A 22,900-nucleotide genomic window follows, 5' to 3' on the forward strand; every position below is an offset into this window, starting at 1 on the left:
TCTTTTCACAGGGATGACCGCTTAAAAAAAGTTAAATTAGTTCAGCTCTCTGAAATCAGGAGATGAAAGCAGGCAGCACATGCAGAACCTCACATTATCAAACATATAATCATCCAGCAGGCACGGACAGCAATTAGAAACAGTAGTAGCAAATAGCTTCAGGCCACCATCCCATCTACTGGAGTTGAATAAAAAACCTAAGTATTAGAAGTGAGACCTGGTGAGACCAGTTTTGTTAATTAAAAAACTAATGAGAAAAAAAAGACTCAGGCTTGTAGATAGCCTAATATGCATTTCTCTGATCATTTGGAGTAAGATGAAGATGTTTAATTATTCTTTCAATGAGCTAATATCGAGTCTTAATAATGGAAAATAAAGAGGCATTTAAAAAACCTGCTACATGGTAGTAAAATCATTGCCACCAACGGAAGAAAAGCAGAAGGTTTTTGACAATAGTTTGATCAATCTGCTTCAAGCAAATTCTCACGCGAGTCATTATAATCACTTGTGATTCTGGCCAAAAGGGAAGCAAGCACGCTTATCTTTTCCATGACAGGTAACCTTCATGCAAAAAGCCTATGAGCACTTTCTCAGTGATTCAGGGGGGCATGCAGCTGATTCACAAAGTAGCAGTTCAATCTGTTTCGATTCCAGTATTTGTGGTAAGGATTACAGATTTGTTTTTTTAAGTCATGACAGAGTAAGTAAGGAAGAATCCCCCATTATTTTAAAAGAAGGGTTGTTTACATCATATCATCTATTCCTTCTGAATATCATTAAAGAATCAAAAGACATTTCTCCTGGCAAGCTTGGTACACTAACTCATCTTGTTCAGTGTCCACAAGTCTTTTCTTTTTCTTATATTAGCTTCCTCTGAAGTTTCTCATTGACCAAATGGAAAAAGAGTCAAGTAACTTCTAAAAGTAGAAGAGTAGTTTAAACTGAGTTTAAAGGTGCAGGTAAAATTTTTGGTATATTCCTGAAATGCAGCAGTTGCAATCAGCACTTTCTTCTCGCCAGTGCATACTGCAAAACCCTCTGCAGCACAACTACCAGTCTGAAGTGGTAGAACAAAGATATCAACACTTGTCTTTCATCTGGTCTCACATTGGGTTGTTTTTTGTTGGTACCACAAAACTCCAAGAATACTTATTCATCTGAATAGCAAATGTATGTAAAGAGATAAGTTCTCCTAAAGGAAACTTCAAACATAATGCATTGTGATCATCTCTGATTGATATGAGTACATCAATACATATGTTTCTATCCAAATTTAAATCAATAAAATTACTACTATGAAACAGTCACACTTCTCCTAGAGTTTAGGAACACTTGGCTTCCATGCACCGATGTTGTTTTAGAAAAGAATCAAAGTGTCTCAAACATGAATTATGAAAAATTTACAAACTACTAGCACTGTCACTTCACAGTTCCTTTTTGTAAGAAAAAAGAAATTAAAACCCTTGAAAATTATTCTGCCTCCACACATCTCTTAGACCACACAAACCATATAGAAATTGCATATACAAATCCTAAGGTAACACTGAAAGAACACTTCAGTTGCAAAAGCACTCAGTTTAAAAATGTAAGGATTTAAGGTGTGACCGTGCTAGTGTTAAGATACAATTTCAACCACAGTTGTGTATTTTTCAGTGTCCATAAGAATCCGGAGAAAATACCCAAAAATGTATCCACATATTTTGCCTAGCATTTGACTTGAAGAACTTAGTGTAACCAATACCACCAATTTAATCCAAAACAGTGCCAACCAATACTATTTAGAGCTCTTAGTGTTTAGCTCTATCTTCCTCTTCCATCTCCTGGCACAGTCATTACAGGGGATTCCTACAAAATTTCTCAAGGCTATCTGCTGAAGGAAAAATCAATTCTGTTATTAGAAAAGGGGCGACTACTGAAAAAACGCTCCATCTCCCCTCACCAAACCTCATGTGCTAAAAATTGAATTACAGTTTTTGTAATCAAACTTGTGGGCAATTTTGTTGTAATCAGCAAAACCAGCATTACAGAATTGCTCTGATGAACTCCACTACAAATGAGGACAAGAAAGGATGCTGTGGGATAGGGAGTATGCAACATGACAAAGTAACATTCCCTGCTGCAACCCACCCATTCCCAAGCATCTCATCAATTCTATAGAACCATCAGTAAAGCTACCCAAGACAGCACTTGCTAAAATTGGTATAAAACAGAAGGGTCGAGTAAACAAACAGAGGCACAGTTGGTTGGAGGGGAGAGAAAAAGAGGTATCCACTGCATGGGGTTGAATAAAAACCCCAAGAATAGAAAGTTGTTTGCCAGAACCAGGATTTGGTAGGTAGACACTTCAACAACTTTCAGAGTAGAGAAGTGTGGAACTTATACAAAAAATATAAAAAACAAATGTAACAGTCCTAAACACAAACACACGAGGATCATGCTAAAATTGCCTAAACAACTTAGGTTTTGGCACACGTATTTTGGAGTTGTTAACTTTAATCTGATCTATTTAATGTAAATTACAGCCAAACCAGTATCCATTACTGGACTGTAGCATGAATTCTTTTCAATATGTTGCAACAGCTCTGTATTATATCAGGCATTAGTTCATTGATATTGCAACACAGTATATAGAACTCTGTTTGCTATCCAAGCTAAATTTCCATTAGCTTCAGCCTTCAATAACGAAATACTTACGAAGTCAGCTGGGACGTTGAGTTTGTAAAGCTGTAAAATAGACTGCAACAGACTGGATACTTGACTCGAAACCAGAACATCCTTGCCTAACTTCACACTGTCCATCATCTTTCTCTGGCTTGTAGCTACTTGTACATTCCATTTATCTGTGTCTGCAATAATGCAGACAGCTTCTGCTATGGGCTCATCTAGCACTGGATGCTGCAAGGGAAACAAAATATAATTATGTGATACTTTCATATAGGTTTCCACAGTTCAGTCTGAGGTTCTACTTTTACTCACACTGATGTAGCAAATTATTCAATGCATGTTTTTATCCATCAGGGAACCAAAGGCATCTCAAAAAATGAGAAGGAATACCAACTTCAGTGACAAGATTTACATTCAGCAGCACTGGAATTGCTAACTTGATCATGGCATTTAAAAGTCACTATCCCATTTTATTTTTCTTCATGTATTCCCCCTACTCTGAAGAGATTAGTTTCTTTCAAATTGAAGAGTATAATAATTATACTGATCCAGTGATGGCAAAAGTACATTCAATGTTTCAGAGATGTGTGAGGGATTTTACTATGCACAATCAAGTAGGGTATAACAGAAGAGCTAGGAGGGGACCTCTGGAGATCCTCTAATCCAACTCCTTGCCAAGGCAATGCCCCCTAGAGCAGGTGGCACAGAAACCAGTTCCAGCCAGGTTTTGAATGTCTCTAGAGAGGGAGACTCCACGAACTTCCTGAGCAGCTGGTTCCAGTGCTCTGCCACCTTCAACATAAAGAAGCTCTTCCTCAGAAGCTGAGGTGGAACTACTTTTGTTTTAGTTTATGGCCATTGCTCCTTGTCCTGTTGCTGAGCACCACTCTCTTGACACCTGCCTTTAGGATATTTATATGCACCAAGGAGATACCCTCTCAGTCTAGTCTCCTCTGAGAAGAGAGATGTTCCAGACCCCTAATGATCTTTGGGGCTCTCCACTGGACTCTCTCCAGTAGCTCCTCATCCTTCTTGACCTGTGGAGCCCAGGACTAGACTCAGCACTACAGATGTGGCCTCACTAGGGATGAGTAGAAGGGCAGGTTCACTTCTCTTGACCAGCTGGAATGCTCTTGCTAGGTACCCCAGGAGAGCATTGGCTCTCCTGGCAGCAAGAACCACATAGGCTCACAGGCCACTTGTCATCTACCAAAGAAGAGCCAGCATCACACCAGACCTGTCTGATGTTGCCTAAAGAATATACAGACACACACATCACTGTTCTGGATAGTACATGCAGTCATGCCAGCAGGATGATTCTTAATTGCTACAGGGAGAAGCTGCTGACTACTACTAGATAAGCATTTTAAATTGCATACTGAGGTCACACAGTTATTCCAGTGAAAGGTTAGTTATAAATTTTATAATTTAGGAGTACCTACAGTAGAGAAAGAACACAGCAAAGTTCTTATCTATATACCATTACCTTCTGTAGTCAGTCATTTCTACTACAGACTAGCATCATACAGGCTTCAACAAGACTTTACCTCAAAAAGGAAGACATGGCAGGTGTGGCTGTTCAGAACAGGTAAATAAAAAAAGTAACCGACTGAAATAACCTGCTTCTGTGGATTTCAGTAATACCACAACTCCTACTCTGACTCAGTACTTTAACTCACATGCATTGCATGAAATAGGTCTGCTAGTAGATACTGCTTGAGTTTTTCATCATTATTTATTCCATGCAGCACTAGATCAGGTATATAGGTATGACAGTAACCACCCAGAAGTGATCTTCCAAAGTTTTTCACACATTGACTGCTGATGGTATTTGACCTGAAATACAGAAATACAAAACAGGTAAGACTCTTGCTTGACAAACTGCATTCAGATTTTACATGACTGCAAAGTCATGCCTGCTTCTACTGCAAATAGTAATCAACAGTTGTACTCCAAGTATACATAAATGTTCCAGTAAACACACCAGTAAACATCTACTGATGCTCTTTGAAACAAGAATTTTAAAAGCTGAAGTTTAATAACGTATTGATTTCTTCAAACATGAAAATAGGCAAATTTATATGCACTGGAGTCTGTGGGATATATGAGCTCCATGTTCTGCAGCTTACAATTTTGCTAAATTTGAGTTTTCTTCAATTCTCATGCTTAAGGTAAGTCTAGAAACTCACCTTAAGCACCATCAAACTCCATGTGCACCTGTAATGCTCAAAAATTTTCAAATAGCATGCCCATGTTTATTCCAAATCTGTATTTGACTTAATTATGTCAAATCTAAACAGTTACCTTTTTAAACAAAGTTTTGCTTGTCCTCAGGTGTTCTATCTACATGTCTACATTAAGTGATTCAGACAGTCTACATAAAAAGTTTGATCACTTTTTACTAGGCATTTGAAGTATACCCTTGTCATAAAACTTTATTAAACCTGCTCTTTTCTTTTTTTGCCAAATCTTAGAAGAATTCTAACTACATCCCTGTCTGCTACTGATTTGTTTGCAAGGAACTTAGTCAAGATCCCAGAAGATTTCAGACTTGAAACTTTAAACAACTCTAAAGTAGCTACAGCTTTTGACTCCATTTAGTTCTAAATTAACCAGACTTCTTTACCTTGGCAAAGGAAGTTCCACTTCTGCAAATTCTTCAAGTCGTTTGCTGATGTTATCATGATGCACTTCATCAGGGATACAACAATCACCTTCTTCATCACTAGCTCCAAGAGCACTGTCTGAACTCTCATTCCTTGGAATGTCCCCTTCAACTCTGAAGGAGGTTTTCCTTCCAGAATCCCCATAGGGGACATCTTTAGCACGTACTTTAGGGGAATCTTGTTTGACAGCAGAATCTGCTTCTACACAGTCAGAACAGTTCTCCAGAGTGCCAGAGCATAAAGTTCTATTTTCTTTCATGTTTGTCAATTTTGTGTTTTCTATGTTATCTGAGGGCAAAAGCAGTTCACTAGATATCAAATTCACTTCAGTTCCTTTACTTTCCATATGTTGGTTAAGTATACTTTCCTCACACGGTGGGATTTGTGCATAACAAACATTATGTTTACTGCTGGGTATAAAGGCAGCTTCACAACTGTCTTCCTGATTCTGAGAAGCATCCACAGTCAGATTTGTGGAACTTGACGCACAATGTATCACCTCTGGATTTTTAATTAATGCATTCAGATTTTCTTCCATTTCCCTTCTATGAGTTTCTAAGTCTGACTCTGGTGATGCTGAACTTCCAATCTGAAACGTAACCTTTTCTAAGTGTGAACTCCTGCGGCCAGACCTTTCAGGACAAGGTAGGGCAGACGACCTACTAGAAAACTGCTTTTCCACTTTTCTCTCATTCTGGTTCTTGTTCTTCTTTACATCCATTACATCCTCTAATTTAGATGATTCTCCAGAGTGGTAGGATATGATTCCTGTATCAGTGACAGTTCTTTTCCTGCCATCAGATGTTCCTTTACAAAAATGGCTAGTTAGACAGTCAATGGATGTTTCAGAGGTCTGACTGTCCTTACTTATAGATTCCCTCTTTTCTTTTGAGGAGACTAGGACAGCCTGAGTGCTTTCTGGTTCATGCACCCACTCGGGAGTACTGTTATTTTTACTTCCATCATTCTTTGGAGGTAGGATTGGAGGCACAAGAGCAGGTTCATTTTTAACAGTGACAACCACATAATCAGATTCCTCTACCTCTCCCTTTTCCAATGCAGTTGTGATCTTGCTTCCATTTAGCACCTGCTCTCCTTCCCCAGCCTTCTCACTCCACGTCAGCTGATTTTCCTGCAGCTCAGAGCACCGGATGAAGTAAGTTAGAACATAGAGCAAGCGCTGCACCAACTCCTTGCGCTTTCCAACAATAACAGTTCGAGTCAATCTAACTGGAGAGCCTATGGCACCGTAGAGATCACCTACACAGGAAAGCAAACATTTCACAGGTTTATGCTGTGTTGTAATATAATCTATACTGTTCAGATTCAATATGTTTTGAAACAGCATTTGCTATGGACACAATTAGACAGTTAATTTCTTTCACAGTAAATTCATAAAAGTCTTAAAGAGTAACAAAGTTCGTTCCCTAATGCTTCTTACACCTGGTTTTTGTCCAGAAGGGTTTTTGTAAGTAATCAGCTGCTATTACTTATCTTCTTTCTATTAAGAGCCACTAAGATTTAATTTTCACAGTGCTTCCAAGACATTATCTCCTGGAAACTGACACAGGAGGAAGCAAAGAAGAATGTAGATGCAGCAAAACTCTGAAGCCAGCTATACTATTTTCTATTTTTCTACTAATTTTCTTTCATATCAAAGTTTTTCTGTTTTAGTGCAGACCTTTCTGTTAAACATAGGCATTTTTACACAGATAAAATATTAATTATGTTTTTCAGGACAAGATATTGAAAAAGAAAAAAGGAATAAATATTAACTTAATAAATAAGGTTCAGAAAAAGGAGGCATGTAACTACCTTATTGAGCAAGGCACGTGCTGTGGGTGTGAGAGCCAACCTCACTCACATGAGCATTTGACTTTGGCAGGGGGCAGTGGAGAAGTAGAAAATCAAAATACAACTGCAATATGAAAGGTAGGTGCTACTACATCATCTGAGTCCCCCCAAGAATGACTTATTTGCTATTTATCCTGAACAACTGCTTTTTTAAGAGAACTAAGGTCGTACATATCCAATATTCAACATATTTCTCTGTGAGAGTGGCAATTATCTTCCAGCTGCTTATAATCATCTATCAGCTGAAGGGTTCCTACTCCACAGTTCTGGGAGAAGTAAACCTAGATAGCCAGAAAGTGAACGTTCACATGCCCTATTGGTCAAAGACCAGCTAACTCAAGAAGTGTCTGTCTATTCCTAGGATGAGTTAACCCAGTTGTCTTCACATGACACCCATCAGAGAACACTCACTAAATTGTCTTTGCTTAACCAAACTATGGCTGATCTCACTAGCACATGGGAGACAGCCACCAAAAGCTCAATTTTCTTCAGCTACCTAACGTGTGGAAAGCAGGCTGGTCTACCTTGGGTTTGATCAGCTATCTGCTAATCTACCAGACTGCTTTCAGGTACTAAATCCCTCCTGTGGGCTGTTCAAATTCTGTTCTGAACAGAGCTTGCCATCAGGATTTCACAGTAGATCTCAAGAAACAATACTATATTAAGATTTATAAACAGACCTTCAAAAGTTTTCTTCCAAGGGCAAGGAGGCCTCTGGTTTTGACACTAACACAGCAAAAAAAAAAACAACAAAAAAACCCGGAGACCACATTTATGTCCAGCCTCCTCCTCATTATACAGAGCATAAAAGGAGTAAGGCTCACAACTCCATTCCTACAAAACAAGGATCAATGAGACAGTAATTCCATGGCTCTCTTACTGTCTCCCTTGCTAAGATCTGCAATTTCCCATGATGCCAGTCATGCACTGGCTCCTGGGTGGTGGCATCAGTGGTACCATCTTCCCTCTGTTAGGGACTCCATTGCAACCAACCCCAGAGTCAAACAAGCCAGGAAATCCACTCCTCCACCAACCAAAAGTGGGCTTCAGACTCCTCATTTCATCTCAAAGGCTGGCAGGCCACAAGGGCAAGCAATTTGGAAATGAAATTGGAATACATTGTTTTACTTTTGAGTTGAGCACAGTTGCTAGGGAAATCAGATTGAGGCTTCATGTTCATTTGCACAATTGGCTTTTATATAAACTAATACTAAATACTAATAAGACAGCACAACAAGTCAAAATTGTGATCTTCAAGACATACTAATACCTATTGTTAATAACATTAGTTTGAAGCTGATGTTTAAGAGATAGTATGTCTTCATGACAGAGAGACTTAATTGTATCAGTATGTCATTGCAATTGATATGTAATATGTAATGAAAAGACATGTCTGAAAGTGGAAAGACAGGTATATCAAAATCCTGTCATTTCCATTTTTAAGCACCAAGACTTGATTTTTTTGTTTTTCTTCCCTCTTCCTAAAGAAGACGACCAGCAGAGGGCAACATCTCACTTTCACAATAAGTTTTTGCAACCACAACAGTAACAGGTTTTTGGGCTTTATAAGAATGAAACAAAATCGGAGAGCAGTTTGAGTTCAGGCACTGAGAACTTGGCAAGACAAAAAGAGAAACAGACTCTTGACTAGTCACCAGTGGTAAGTCTTGGAAGCAACCACAAGAGCTACTACTGAGCTTACGCCTCCAGTCCAGCTGGTTTTTGTAACTCAAGGGCTGGCTCTGTCCTCAACACCAGGAACACACGTCCAATTTTCCCTTCAGTCTAACCTCTGCACAATGTTTAAAAGAATCTTGAACCAGGAAACAATTCACTACAACTACAGGGCCAAAGTAGCAAATCTTTCAGAGAGGTTACTGAGAATAAGCCTGAGACAATTAGGAAGAAACAGCAACAGCACACAGAGTAAGTCACATCATTGCCTCAGTGTGCACGTGTGTTATTTTACATGGCAATATAGTATATCAGCTAACGTGAAGGACAGTCTGATATCAGATTTTCATCTGCTGCCAAGAGGAGGAGGAAATTTCACTGGCAGAACTGCTTTCTCATCTTTCACTCACCTACTCATTTGACATCAGTTATCTAGTCCCTTGTATCAAGATTATTTACAAGCTATAAAATATTTGTCAGAGACCAGACTGAGGCAGAGAGCATAGAAAAAATATCTTACCCCAAGCCCATTCATGTAACAGTAAGTGAATAGAGGTACTGCCAGTTGCCAGACTTCTAATCTATTGCTCTGTCCTCTATCCTAGCTTTGTGAGAAAGAGACAAAGGGAAGTAGCCACTTTCAACTACAAAGGGCCTCCAAGGCGCAGGTAACTCCTCTCAATCCAGTCTATTTTGTCTTGTTCTTTCCCAAACTCCTCCAACCATTCACAGCATTTGCACCACCTTAATACTTCTATAACAAGCTGACCAGACAGTGTAATACAGGATGTCAACAAGGAACAAGAATAAAAAGCAGGATATGCAAAGAGGCGTCCAAATGCCCTGACTAATCAGGCAAAAGATACCTATTGGTAGCAGGAAATGTGACATGGATCACAAGTAGCCCTTATCTAAAAGAAGCAAATGCACAAAGGTGCTTGCTACAGAAAAATTTGAAGCTTTCCAAATCATACTGACCCAGCTGTGCCCAGAGAGGGTTGTATGGGTGGGATTTTGCCAGCATGTTCACAGACTGGGATGTGCGCTTCTCAGAGAAGGCCTTGATGGGAGGATGGTCAACTGGCATCACTGTTGGGACCCAAGCCAGGTGATATGTCAGCACTGCGGTCAACAAAGCAGCAAAGAACCTAGGAGAAAAAAGTAAAAAAGCATGTTCTTTTGCTGGTGTTACTTTGGACACCCCATTAAGTGCTTTAACATATTCAGAAGCACACAAGTTTTTTCTTAAGAAAAAAGGAGTGGGGGAAGCTTACTGATTTTTGTTGATCTGTTCTATCAGAAAGGTAAATTCTTTAAGAAAACGTTGGCATAGCTGATTCTTTTCCAGGGTGCTAGACATCATATTAAGCCACACAGGCTCTGCAATCCTTGGAACAGAATACAGGTTCCAGATGGTAACTCTGCTCAAAGAAAATTCCCAAAAAGTAAGTGTTAACATGTATGTTTTAATTCTGCAAATAAATATAAGTAGCCCCTTTCCTTTTTTGTTGTCCAGATTTTCATTTGAGGTTTTTTTGGTAAGATCTAGGAGGCTAAACGAACTGGGATTACTAGTGTCCAGAACACTAGTCTGTTTAATTCATACTATCAGTAACCCAGTGTCTTCATATGACTTATGCATTTGGCTTCCCTTTTTTGCATTCCCCGGTGAATTTTATTCAGAGAAACCATTCAGAAATAAGTTTGAGAGAAAGAAGAACCCATTCTATTCATTGCACGGATTTGTTTCTACATTCCAGATATTACAGAAATTCCATTCCATTAAAGATTTCTCTCTCTCCTGGACTGATCTCCTTAGCCTTTGACCATTCCTTCCTTTCTCAAGTACAGAAAAGAGAGCTTTTGACTGCAACTTACTTGCCAGTTACATTACTCCTAACCATAGATGCTGGACAGACACATCTATCTGCCTGAGTACATCAATCCACCCAACTGATCAGGCATCAGCAGAAGCCAGCTCTTGAAATGTTTATACTTTAACTGACAATCCCAGGAACACATGAGTGCAACAGAACTACTTGCATTCTCATTTGAAAAACGGCTGAGCTAGTTTTGCTAAAGTTTTCTGAAAACATTTACGCAATAACCAATGCAGAAAATTCATTCACACAAACTTCAAGACTGTCTAAAATACAAAACCTTATATTCAGTTGCTTATAACTGAAAACTACAAATATCATTCGTGGGGCATAAGAAGTGCTGTCCTTGTAATTCAGAATTCCATCAACTCACCTGAATTCTCCCAGGGCATCCATGACTCGGCTGATATAAACCTGCACTCTCTGGCTGGATTCTGCTATTTTTCTACATGAGATCATGGCCTTGATTAAGAGTTAAAGACAAAACAGCTGCTTAAGGGATTCACATTCTTCATCTTTTTAAGCTTCATTAACATGTCAAAATAACTAAGATCTAGCCCCAATCCTATGCAGCCACTCAGGACAGCAACAAATGCCAACCTCCCTCCACCTCATAGGAGACCAATCCCTAATACTGGACAAGGGGAGAGAAGAGAACATTTCTGAGAGAAAAAAAGACGGCAACAAATACTATTTTTCTCTCTTTTAGATGTTGCATGAAAGGACAGTACCATCATTTCCACAGTCTCTAGGGAGTCAAGAAAACTTCAGAGTGAAATATGGCAAGCAGGAAAGAAAAACCACCCATAGTATAAAACTCTCCATTCTAATTCCGTCTAAAAAAGAAACTGCACCTCTTTCAGCAAATGCTGAGTTCCTACACTGGGCTCAAGCTCAAGACTGCATGTGTAAGGAGGGAGTCAAACTTGAAACCACGCACCTTCTCCCACTCTTCATCTATCAGATTCTAGAATACTTCACTCTGACATTTTTCCACATTATGCCAAATTAGTATTCTGTACCTTTTCTATTGCATATTTCAGCTTGTTCATGTGAGACTCAAAAAGAGGAAAGTGAGAGAAAAAGAAATCCTGGAAGTTTCTCTGGGCTTCTTCTTTTTCAGGCAGAGAAAAGATTATGCTGATTGCAATTTTTTTCCTTCGGACCATTGCAGGATTGGAGCTGCAGCTTTCATCAGCCATACTAAACATTTCTTCAGTGGACCTGTAAGACAGATTTGTTAGGACAGTTACCTTGTGTACTGAGACATAATTCAGCTTCTATTCATAGTTCTCTATATATATCTACATATTCGTAGTCTCTCTCTCTATATATATAGAAGGTAATTAATTTGTAGGACTCCTTTGACTGACTACATAAGGCTTTGCTGTCACATGTTTATAAACAGAGGATACCCGACATTTTAATGGATAAGGCACGTGCTTGTTCAAATAGGAAAAAGACAATGCCCAGAGAGGCGTGGTGTGAACACTCCTCTGAAGCTCGTCCTAACCCTAACTCTATTAGATTCCCTCCTGCATTTATCTTTGAGGGAGATGAAGAAAAGGGAACGGAAACACATCACAAAAAATCATAACCAAGAAAGGTTAAAGGTAACTTTGGAGCTGTGAACTGCATCCAGCACTCAAGCTTCTCTCTAGGTACTCAGCAGCATCTGTGATGCTCTTGAATCTGGACTGTTGCTCATGAGGGAAGTTGGGAAACATAGAACCTATACTACCCATATTGTTCTGGCATCTTAAGATGGATGTTTGCATTTAAGCATACAAAGCAAAACTTCCTATTTTAACTGAAGACAAAATGTCACCACTTAGTAATTACTGTGAAAACACAAACTTAATGCCTACAAATACTTTTGCCAAGCTAAAGTAGCATACACTTCAGATTAAAAAGATTTGTTTTCTGCTTAAAACTCTAAAAAAATACCATAAAGAACCCACCAAGCAGCTATTTTACAACTATTATTATTTCCCCAAGTTCTGTTTATTTCCTTAATAGTTCTGCCACATTTCTTTCAACAATTATCTCTCTTCTCAGCATTACACATGGGCTGCTACGAGAATCAATACTGCTCAATGTTTTGATTATCAGCCTGGCCTGTGGATCAAAACATACCTTCACTGTGTTTGCAGATAATGTCAGATGGGGGGAAAATGGTCAATCAAGGGGATGGCAGTATCCAGAGAGGCTGTGGAATCTCCATCCTTGGAGATGTTCAAGACTCAATCAAGAGTCAAGTTCCACAGCCACCTGATATGAATCCCAAGCCACTGCTTTGCACACACAACTCATTTGGATGATATTCACAAATCTCAGCCCAGCATAAATTTTACTGTGATTATGGCAAAAGGGTGGTAATTCCCTCACCTTGTTATTCTATAAATACTAGTCTCGCAGTGCTAGATATGGATACTGCCGGATTTGCAAAATTTTTTTTCTTGTTTAAAGAGTCTTGATCATTTTCACTGAAAAAACACCTTTATATATACATATATAATGTATATACAAAAATAAGTAAAACAGTATGGACAAAATGTCTGTTGGAAGGAACTTCAACTGAATAATGGGTTTTAATCTACTGAGAAATTATAGGAGTAAAAGGAAAAAAAGAAAAAAAAAGCCATGGAGACATTCTGAGAAGCAGAAATCATCTGGAAATAGCTTGGGTTTAGAGTTTCTTTTAAGTTAAGACTGCAATACCCGTAAATTGTAATTAAAAGTTTGAAGTCTTTTCATATCAGAATTATCTTGAAATGAAGTCCGTAGTATTTATAGAACACTATGAAGCAACTTCCAAAAGGAAAGACTCTGGACTAAGCATTCATTCTTAGTCCATTCTAAAAATAAGTGGTTTACAGTTTAACTGGTTTTACAAAGTTAAATATACAAAAAACTCTCATCACAGAGGTATGAGTCCATGAACACAGGATAAAACACACAAACCCCAGCAAAAAACAGCTTGTGGGAAAACAGAGTTCAAGACAAAAACTTAACTTCATCTGAACTCCAGGAACCTGCATACAGAGACAGAAATTCCCAAGGAAGTCGAGAAAGGATGGTCAGTGAGCATCTAAGAAATATCACAAGCTTTTGTACTGGTTCCTAGGAACAGAAACTGAGGAATTTAGGTCTGAGAGAGAAACCTTCTCAAGAAAACTGCTAATCTAGCTTGCTTGCCAATTGACTATGTAGAGTTCCAACCAGACATCTAGAAAAATCTGCAAGTGTTGGTTGACACTAGGTAAAGAAGTCTTTTCAAATGAAATTTAATTTTTATTTTTTACTGACTACATATTTTAACTGGCAGCTTTTATGCTTCTCTTAACTGCAAAGGGAGAGGCCAAATAGCCTTAATTTCTTGTAGATCTCCACTAATTCCATTCTGTCTCGGGGTACAGGTGTATGAGTACAAAGAAAGGATAATCAAGAACCATTTGTTATTTTGCAAATGACAAGGGAAGAATTTGCTTATTAGCTATGAAAAGTCTGCTGCATTCCATGCTTTGTTATGCCACTGAGCTACAAAAGCTAGTAAAATTCCAAAAGAGAAGCCAAGCTTTTTGATCACAGGTTTTTTTTTCTTCCTGTTTTGGCAGAAGTCACATCAGGAACATACTGTACCAGCCAAGAGAGTCGTCATGGGCTATTACTCGAAAATTTCACTAACTGCTCACTAGTCAGACTTCATCATAGTATAAAGTCATTATGGCAGCAGTGCTATTACAGTCCCTTTCATCTCAACAGGATGCTGTGCTCCTTCAGGAACAGTATAATCTATTTTTCAGATTATGACTTCATGCATAGCCTATACATTCACACCATATATTCACACCATATACAGCCTATGTATTCAATAAAAATAATTGTATACCAAACTGGGATTTGAAGTTCATGTTCAGCCAAAATGTAATTTTTTTTATATTGGCAATCTTACGTAATATGCGGAGAAGACAGACTGAGTTGAGAATATTTAATAACAGGATTTGTACTTTTAAAGAAAAGAAGCTTAAGCACTGTTTAGCTTAAATTACTGCCAAACAGCTGTTGTAAGAAGAAACGTGCTACACTCACCACCTTGGAATAATTCCATTCTCTAAACTGGTTGTCTGACTTCGGAGCCAGCGACGTTGGTAGCTGCTAGAAGATGATGATGAAGAGCTTGGAGATGGAAAAGGAGTAACCAGAAGACTGCTCAGAGATGCTATGAAGAAAGCAAGAAACCCCACATATAATGAATCACAAAGTGCTGGTTAAGTATTTTTCTTCATACTCTAACAATTTCTCACAAATACTGCTCTTGATTGCTGATCTTTTTCACATAAATCACTTGCAACAGGAGAGAATTATTTTAAATAAATCTTGCTGTTTGAGGACATTAATTTGCTATAAAGCAGGAGATCATCCCTATTAAAACATACTAAAATCTATCTTATTGAAAGTATTGCACTCCCATTACAATAGACATGACAACTTCTGGTCTTCATTTTCCTATTTAGTGTAAAAAACAACTTCTCTTCATTTGCTCTACTAAAGGCTCCAACCAATTCTTCCTCCAAATTATAAATTGGTTAAGAACCCAGAATAGCGTGGCTGTAAACAAAGAATATTACAAATATTTTTGCATGAAGGGTCACAGCAAATGCAGAAGGCAAACCACCTAGCAGATAAAAACAATTACAGATTTACAGGTCATGAGGTGTCTGCATTTCAGGTGAATCACTGCAGCAAAGAACTGTAACAATTACAAAAGTAGGCAAACAAGATAGACAGCAGATACCTGACCGAGCAATGCCGCTGTCTCTGTCCTCATTTTGTCCTCTGCTAGGCATATCAACAGGTGTGCTGTGTGCTAAAACAAACAAAGCAGATCAATAGAAGATATTACATAATTCATCACACTATTTGACAGCATTTAAAAAAAATGTTTAAATTTAAAGGTCATACACCAAAAAAATTACATCTTGCACTGGTGCTCAAAATCAGTACGGTGTGAAGAGAAGTGGCAGCAAACAGTAGCCTATACTGAGTATCATGTTATCAGAGGAAAGTCATTTGCCCCAATGTAAATGTAAAAACATCTCTAAGGAGCTTAAGAATATGAATACAATCTGCATTAACAGAAGCCAGATATACTTGGAAAGTGAAGGCTGGTGGTACCAGTCAGTCTTGATAAACTCTGTGCAAGATTGTCCTTTAAGACAGGTTAAGACCATAATGAAATAGTCTAGCACAAGGTCCGTTAAAAGCTTCTGTTTCACTTGCTGAGCTGAGATTTACTCTCCACAAAACCTCACAGTAACAAACATTCAGCCTATATAACATTACATCAAAGTGTTAGTAGTGCAGAATTACTCAAATTGTAGAGCATGCATAATTTGAAAAGACTGTGAAGAAACTGCATTGGTATTTCAGTTCATATTTTTGCAATTAACAGAAGTAATTAGGCCTGAGATCTACCCACCTGTATTGATCATCATTCTGCCTGTAAAAGGAGACTTTATGTAGCTTAAAGATTGAGAACTAAAGAAATTGATACTGCTTCAGAAAGAAAACCCTTAAAGCCTCCCAGACTTAGCTCAAGAATTTTGAATGTCTGCCATCACATTAAAAAGCAGCAAGAGATAAGAGAAGAAAAAGCTGTACATCAGCAAGACACTTGCATGTTAGCAAGAAACCAGCAATAAGCCAGGAAACATAAGTTCTCTAAGAAACATGAGGGCTAATTCATCTTTTGAAACACTGCATAAAAACATCTTTAAAATTAAACACAACACTTTTGCCATTTTTTCATGTATATGCCAGATACACCTCTTGGCACTATTTTAGCCCTCTGTTTCTAGAGACTAATTATGCATGTCCTGCAAAGATTCAGAAGGAGATGAATTTGTGTGTACATATGGATGGGTCACACTGTGGCTGGCATTCCACACAAACCTGCAAAGAAAGAAGCACTGCGGATGAGCCGGAGGGGACCTCCTTCAGACACACCCTGCAGCAGTTTGCTGCTACACAGCTGTAACACACCTAGGAAACAAAAGCAACGTAGAGAAAATGCAAAAAAATGCAAAAAAAAAAAGTAAAAACCCCAAGGAGGTGATGTACTGGGAAAAAAAAAGCCAAAACTGAATGAACAGATGGCCTTGTGTTGTCAGAAAGACATAGAACCTGGAATTATTTACCTAAATTACTTCCACTGCGACAGGTTCCCAAACCATTCTGATTGGAGTTCAGTTTTCCCAAGCTGGGGTCTTGGTTGATGTATTCAAAGCTATCTTGTAAGCTAAAACAGAGGGAAAAGCCAGTGTTCTTTGAGAATGTGATCAATTGGCATTAATATTAGCTTAAGAATTAGGTTCATTTTATAATAAAAGAAGGCTGAACATTAACTTGACAGCCAAATTGAAGGACAAGTAGGTTTCTGAAACTGGAAGGAAGCAAGCATTTATTTTTTATATTTGAGTTAGTGGAAGCTTTTTTGGGATTCAGTTTATTCATATTTGCCCATTTTGGGGAGGAAGTACTACAGAACAGCATATTTGTTGAAGGAAACAGAAGTGGGATAAGGAGACAAAGCATTCTCAACATATCCCTTCCTCACCCTTCTGACAGTAGGAAGAGATGGAGGTTTTGATTGTCCAAAGCACCTAACTTCTGAACTTTACTGCATGTCCTGGACAAATTAAGAAGTAGAAACTTGGAGATTTTTTTTTTTTAATTAAAAACTTGGCTGGCCTAACTAGGATCCACTAAGAGAATTCTTCTCCACATCTGCCTTCCTGATTTTCTACCAGAACTACAAAAGGAGAAAGAAAGACAGACACTGCACTGGCTGGGAAAGAAAAAAAATTATACATAAAAAAAGATGTTCTTACTTATTGTTGCTTCCACTGAAGCTTCCTACCCTGGCTGAGAAGACTTTACTTATCATCAGCTGTGGGGGAGAGCTGAAAGGATAAACAGTCATTTCAGTGAGTCATAATTCCAAGTGTCTGACAAGACAGTGCATCACAGAAAAGGACACTCACCGTATGTAGTGAATTTTCAAAGTGGAGCCTTTGTAACTCATTGCCACGGAGCCAAACATCATTTCTCCCAGCATATTGACATCAGAGGCTGGTCTGGTGTACTACACAGACAAGAAGATGGGAACAGCAAAGTCAAAAATAACTTGGCCTACTATTTCAACTTAACCTAGTGCCACAGTGATGCATTTGGAATGGAGAACACAAAGAAGTTAATCTTTTCAATGAGTAAGATCAGTGTGCACTCAGTGTGGGTTTAAAAAGTATAGCACGAAGAAATCCTGCATTTTGCTCACTGGATGAGTAGTGCTACCCTTGTTCCAGGGGGACCTCCAAAGGCTAGAGAGAAAAAAAGATCTACTGCATTTCCAAAGAAATAGCTGTGTCCAGCAACATTCCCATATAACAGAATGTTTGATAAAAGCTGTAAATGTTAAGAAGACTTGGATCCTGTGGTCTGAATCCCCAAAAATAAACCGCCTTCCTTATTCAAATGAGTAAATTCATCTTCCTTGCCCCCACAGAAAGCTTCTTGGAAACATTTTTAATTGGAAAATAATTTGTGATTATACTTAGAAATGCAATCTTCAGATCAGTTGCTTATTTTGTTTTAAAGACTGATCATTAGTAGCAAATACAAAGAGAAGTTTGTTAATTCTGAAGAAAATAACCTTCCAGTTAAATATAATTATTTTCTTTTCCCACCTTAACCTGTACATGCACCAGATTTCACTTTTCTAGGTGAAATGCTAATGCTTTTAGTAAGAGCCAGAGTACCTAAAATTTAATGTTATAGTAAGACAGACTAAAGAGACTCTTAATATACCAATATTCAACAGCTTCTTCACAACTGACCTGAACCATAAGCAGACATGAACAGAGAACAGCATAGTGCTTCTTACAGCCTTCTTATGACAAAATGCTATTAGATATATTTCACAAATCCTTGAAAGGTAAGGCCAAGATAGATCAAAAGGTTAAGATGCACCCACACGTGTTTTTATTCAACAACATCTTAAGGACAGAGTAGATATCTCAAGGTTCAGATTAAGCTGCTGTGTAATAGAAGCCAAAGTCATTCAATACATCTAAGTGAAGGCTTTAATAAACTAACTTCTTCAGTAAAATGGAAAACCAAAAGCAACAAAGTAACAAATATTACCTGATATTTCGGTATCTGTTCTTTGATATTTTGCATACAGCTTACAGACGGACCATGGGAAGAAACGTTGTTCCCATTGCTTGCTTGGCAGTTCCTGGCAGAAGTCTTTATAGAAGCCTCTTCTGCCATTTTCTATGTCAAAACAAAACAATATGATAAAAACTATTGAAGGAAATCTGAAAACTCCCATCTCTAAACATATCATGGCAACAATATTCTTAAAACTACAGGAAAGCAATAAAGAATACAGGAAAGAAATAAAGAATACTCTTATTCAGTTCAAAAAATATGTATCAGTTTTAAAATAATTTTTAAATTATCAGAGCAGCGTCAGAGCAAGTGTAGAACTGCTCTCACATTCACACTGTCATATAGGTTTTCATAGTCTCACATATGATCAGAGTAATTAGTCAGTTTCTTGGGAAGATCACTCCCAATTGTTATGAATGACTCTGTAATATTTGCCAAAATTAATGTAAACAAAATCTCATCTTATGTGTTTCTTACAAATCAATTCCTGTAATCATTTGCACAATTAATCACTCAAATTGCATATAACTTTTGCTCCCCAAATGATTAACAGATTTCTAAAACAGAAGAATAGCCAGCAAAAACAAGGGATGAATAATCCATCATTTGGTAAAATTAAAAGGATAAAGACAAAGAATGTATTTGAATATTCAATGTGAATAAGCCTTACTGTATTTCAGAAAAACACCCAGTATACACACATATGCTTCCTTGACTTTAATTTAAATATGACTGAGTTTGAAAGTAATTTTGCCTTAATTTTAAATGAATCAAGTTTCAGTTTGGCTGCTTGATAACAACCACTCAAAATCATTTTGAATGCCATGCAAACACATAGATGTTAAAGGTACTTCGGCTGTTTTAAAAGGGTACCTAGATTAGTGTCTGGCTAGAAAACAGATTATAGCCTGTATCATGTGTTATGAGGGAGGTTATAATCTCTTTTATATCAGTGTTGCATTGAGAGTGTCTGATAGGATATTTTCTAGCTAACTTTTAGCTAAAGCATTCAAGCAAGTGGAAAATTTTAAGTATTTAAATGAAGCCAGAAATGTATTTTTTGCTAAGATGCTGTTTGTTTTAAAACAACTGTAAGATACAAAGTAATGACCTTGATTTTGGGATGGGGGTGAGGCAAGAGGGGAAGCAAGATTAACAACCAGTCTGACCCATTTAAGCTCTTAAGTAGATGATCAGACATCAGCTGATGATGCTCATCAGTCTTACTGATTCAGCACAATGGCATATTTACAGTGTGACTGAAATAGAGATTGTTGCTTTTCAAGCATCTTCGTAAGTAAGTTCTAACAAGTTGTGACTGTTCTTATACAGGTGTATATATATAGCTCTGAAACCATGCTAGTCTAGCAAGCTGAAGCTGCTGGTTCTAAAAAAAAACAAAAAAAAACCAAAAAAAAAACAAACTTCAAAACAAACAAAAAATTGAAATAATTCAATGTAGAAGAGAAACAGAGGCAGTAGAAAAAAAAAAAACAAAACAAGAAAAACTACCATAAAACAGAAAACACAATTGGTTTACTGATCTTAAAATGACCCAAGTTTGCTGAAAGCTTTATGCCACAATTTGTGTGCTTGGAGAGAAGCAAAAAAACTTGCATCTTGACAGCATCTACTCTTGCTTCTGTGTTTCACCAAAACTTACATGGCCACATACATCACCATATGTCATGCTTACACAATAAAACATGTTTATCCAGTGAAGTTGTTTTAATTCACATAATGACAACAACTTTACTAATCCAAACACCAAAGGGAAAAAAAGCACCTTTGGACACACTGTGGGCATCGCTGAAATGGATTGCACAGCCAGGGCTAACAATAAAAAGCAAATCCAGTCAACATTAGGAAGGCTGAAGAAATACTCAGTTTAAATGGAAAGAGATTTCTTTGCCCAGAAGCACATCTGGATTAAGTTGTTACATTTGAATACCGTATTTATATTATAGATACCAAATACCAAGTATGTTCATAAGCTTGTTGTAATCTAACACATGCTTGTTGCAGCTATCACAGTGAAAGATCACAAGAATAAGAAGTTTACACTGTCCTACTAAAATAAATGCTTTTGGAAAGGAAAACAAAAGAGCAGTAGGACACCAGCAAAATTAACATTTCATACCTGAACCAGAGCTTCATCAATTTTGCGGACTGCTTTGGAATCAAATAAGACCTGTCTGCCTCTCCTCTCACAGTCTTGGTAAACTATCAGGCGGATTTCATTCAAGTCAAACTCTGAAGAGGACCAGCTACAGATTAGAAACAGGAGATGTTAAAATACTGTGTTTACTTTGCAGGTTCATTTAAGTAAACAAACAGGTATTAGGCAAAGACACATTTTACAGAATTTACAGAATCCAGGGTGCAAACCATATAGCTCCAAGCAAAAAGGAACTCCAAAGCAGTGTCTAAGCTCAGTGTCACTGACAAAGGCAGACACAGCCAGACCAATTTTCATCAAATCTTTTTCCAAAATTTTCCAAGAAGAGAACACAAAACATTATCTCAGCCATCTGCTCCAGGCCTTAACTGCCATTATTCTCTTCTCTGTACACGGCTTGGATCATGCTTGTTTTAAGATAAGCATACTACTTTATGCAATACTTCCAGTGACAATAAAACAGAATGGATTATCATCCTCTCTACTGCAGCCTTTCAAAAGCACGAGGTTTACACCCTCTCTTCCTTCTCTAACAAACACAAACCTAATTCCTTTTGACCTATTCCTGACAACGTAAGCTAAGATTTTCCCAAAGTTTAAGCCTTGCAACTGATAGACAAGGTTTATGTTGTTCCATTCTTTTTCCCCCACTTCTGAGACATTTCAGGGGTTACAGAGCAGACATCAATTACTGAGACTTGATCTCCAGCTGCAGTGAAAATCATTTAGTACATGAAACCAAGACACCTGAACTTCAATCTGAAGCAAAACTATTCTCTCAAACCACAATCTGCCCATTCTCCAGAGATACAACATGGCACACAACCTGCCTCACTGCACAGAGGCTGAGCAGCCAAACTGATCCTCTTGGTGATGACAAGAAACCTCATTTCCTAATTCCAGGAGTCAGTCTGCTCATCAGAGCATGGAGATTTGCTTGGCTTCAGCTCCAGAAAACACTTTTCAGGTTATGTGACTGACAAGCTGAAATCAATAGGAAAAACCTACAACTGCAAAAAGCAGTGCCATAGAGCACTGATGGACTGCACCTGGGGGGTGAGAGTACAACTGTTATTAATTGTTGGTTCAACAAACTGCGTAACAGACTTCAGTCAAGGCCACACTGATCTTCCACCCAAAAGGAGATTTCATTTAGGAATTTCCCCAAACTGCTTTACAGAAATGGGAGGTAGGTAATTGAGAGAAGAGCATAAAACCTCTACACAGATGAAAGACTAGAATTTATGAAACTATTTCTTTTATTCCATTCTCTATCTAGCTCACTATTGATTTATGGATGTTAACACTATCAAATCCTTCTAGAGTCAGGATAATTGCTTTAGAAGCACACTTGCAGACTTGTGATTTTAAAATAATTTTAAGTAAAGCCAGCTTAATTTCTTCTTTGTGCTCTTTCAACATAGCTAAAAAAAAAAAAACAAACCAAACCTAAATAGGCATATTTTTTAAACCTGAAAGACCTCAATGTGGAGGTCTATTTTTAAACAACTTGGGGACAGAATAAGCCAGATACTTATCTCCACTATAAGGTGTTCTGATACAAGTATACTATGTGACCATAATATGCAAGGTTTCCCATCATACAATGATGATAAAAGCCACCCACAGTGAGAAAACTTCTTGATATGTATGTAACACTGCCTCCAGAACTGCTGAGAATGCCAGGCAGATTTCTTTTCAAGCCTTCCGTTTCAAAGGCAGCCACAGTATTACATTAACCTTCATGA

The 22,900-nt window shown here is 37.9% G+C and overlaps 1 protein-coding gene across 2 annotated transcripts in view; it reads right to left on the reverse strand.

Annotated features, from left to right (window-relative positions):
* Positions 1-22,900, reverse strand: part of FNIP2 (folliculin interacting protein 2) — a 49,474-nt gene that overhangs the window by 6,152 nt on the left and 20,422 nt on the right. Inside the window, exons 2-16 of one of the 2 annotated variants that reach the window (XM_088163653.1) lie at positions 21,114-21,240; positions 18,944-19,075; positions 17,785-17,885; positions 17,632-17,703; positions 16,939-17,039; positions 16,694-16,783; positions 15,537-15,608; positions 14,831-14,960; positions 11,761-11,962; positions 11,112-11,200; positions 10,133-10,279; positions 9,837-10,006; positions 5,291-6,590; positions 4,344-4,500; positions 2,695-2,895 (exon numbers count right to left, since the gene is read on the reverse strand). In XM_088163653.1, coding sequence (XP_088019779.1) covers positions 2,695-2,895; positions 4,344-4,500; positions 5,291-6,590; positions 9,837-10,006; positions 10,133-10,279; positions 11,112-11,200; positions 11,761-11,962; positions 14,831-14,960; positions 15,537-15,608; positions 16,694-16,783; positions 16,939-17,039; positions 17,632-17,703; positions 17,785-17,885; positions 18,944-19,075; positions 21,114-21,240 — 3,091 coding nt within the window. The remainder of the gene's footprint in view (positions 1-2,694; positions 2,896-4,343; positions 4,501-5,290; positions 6,591-9,836; positions 10,007-10,132; positions 10,280-11,111; positions 11,201-11,760; positions 11,963-14,830; positions 14,961-15,536; positions 15,609-16,693; positions 16,784-16,938; positions 17,040-17,631; positions 17,704-17,784; positions 17,886-18,943; positions 19,076-21,113; positions 21,241-22,900) is intronic. The other variant, XM_014883675.2, reaches the window with a different exon arrangement.

The sequence above is a fragment of the Sturnus vulgaris genome, chromosome 4, assembly GCF_052056855.1.
Source record: "Sturnus vulgaris isolate bStuVul1 chromosome 4, bStuVul1.hap1, whole genome shotgun sequence".
NCBI lineage: Eukaryota > Metazoa > Chordata > Aves > Passeriformes > Sturnidae > Sturnus > Sturnus vulgaris.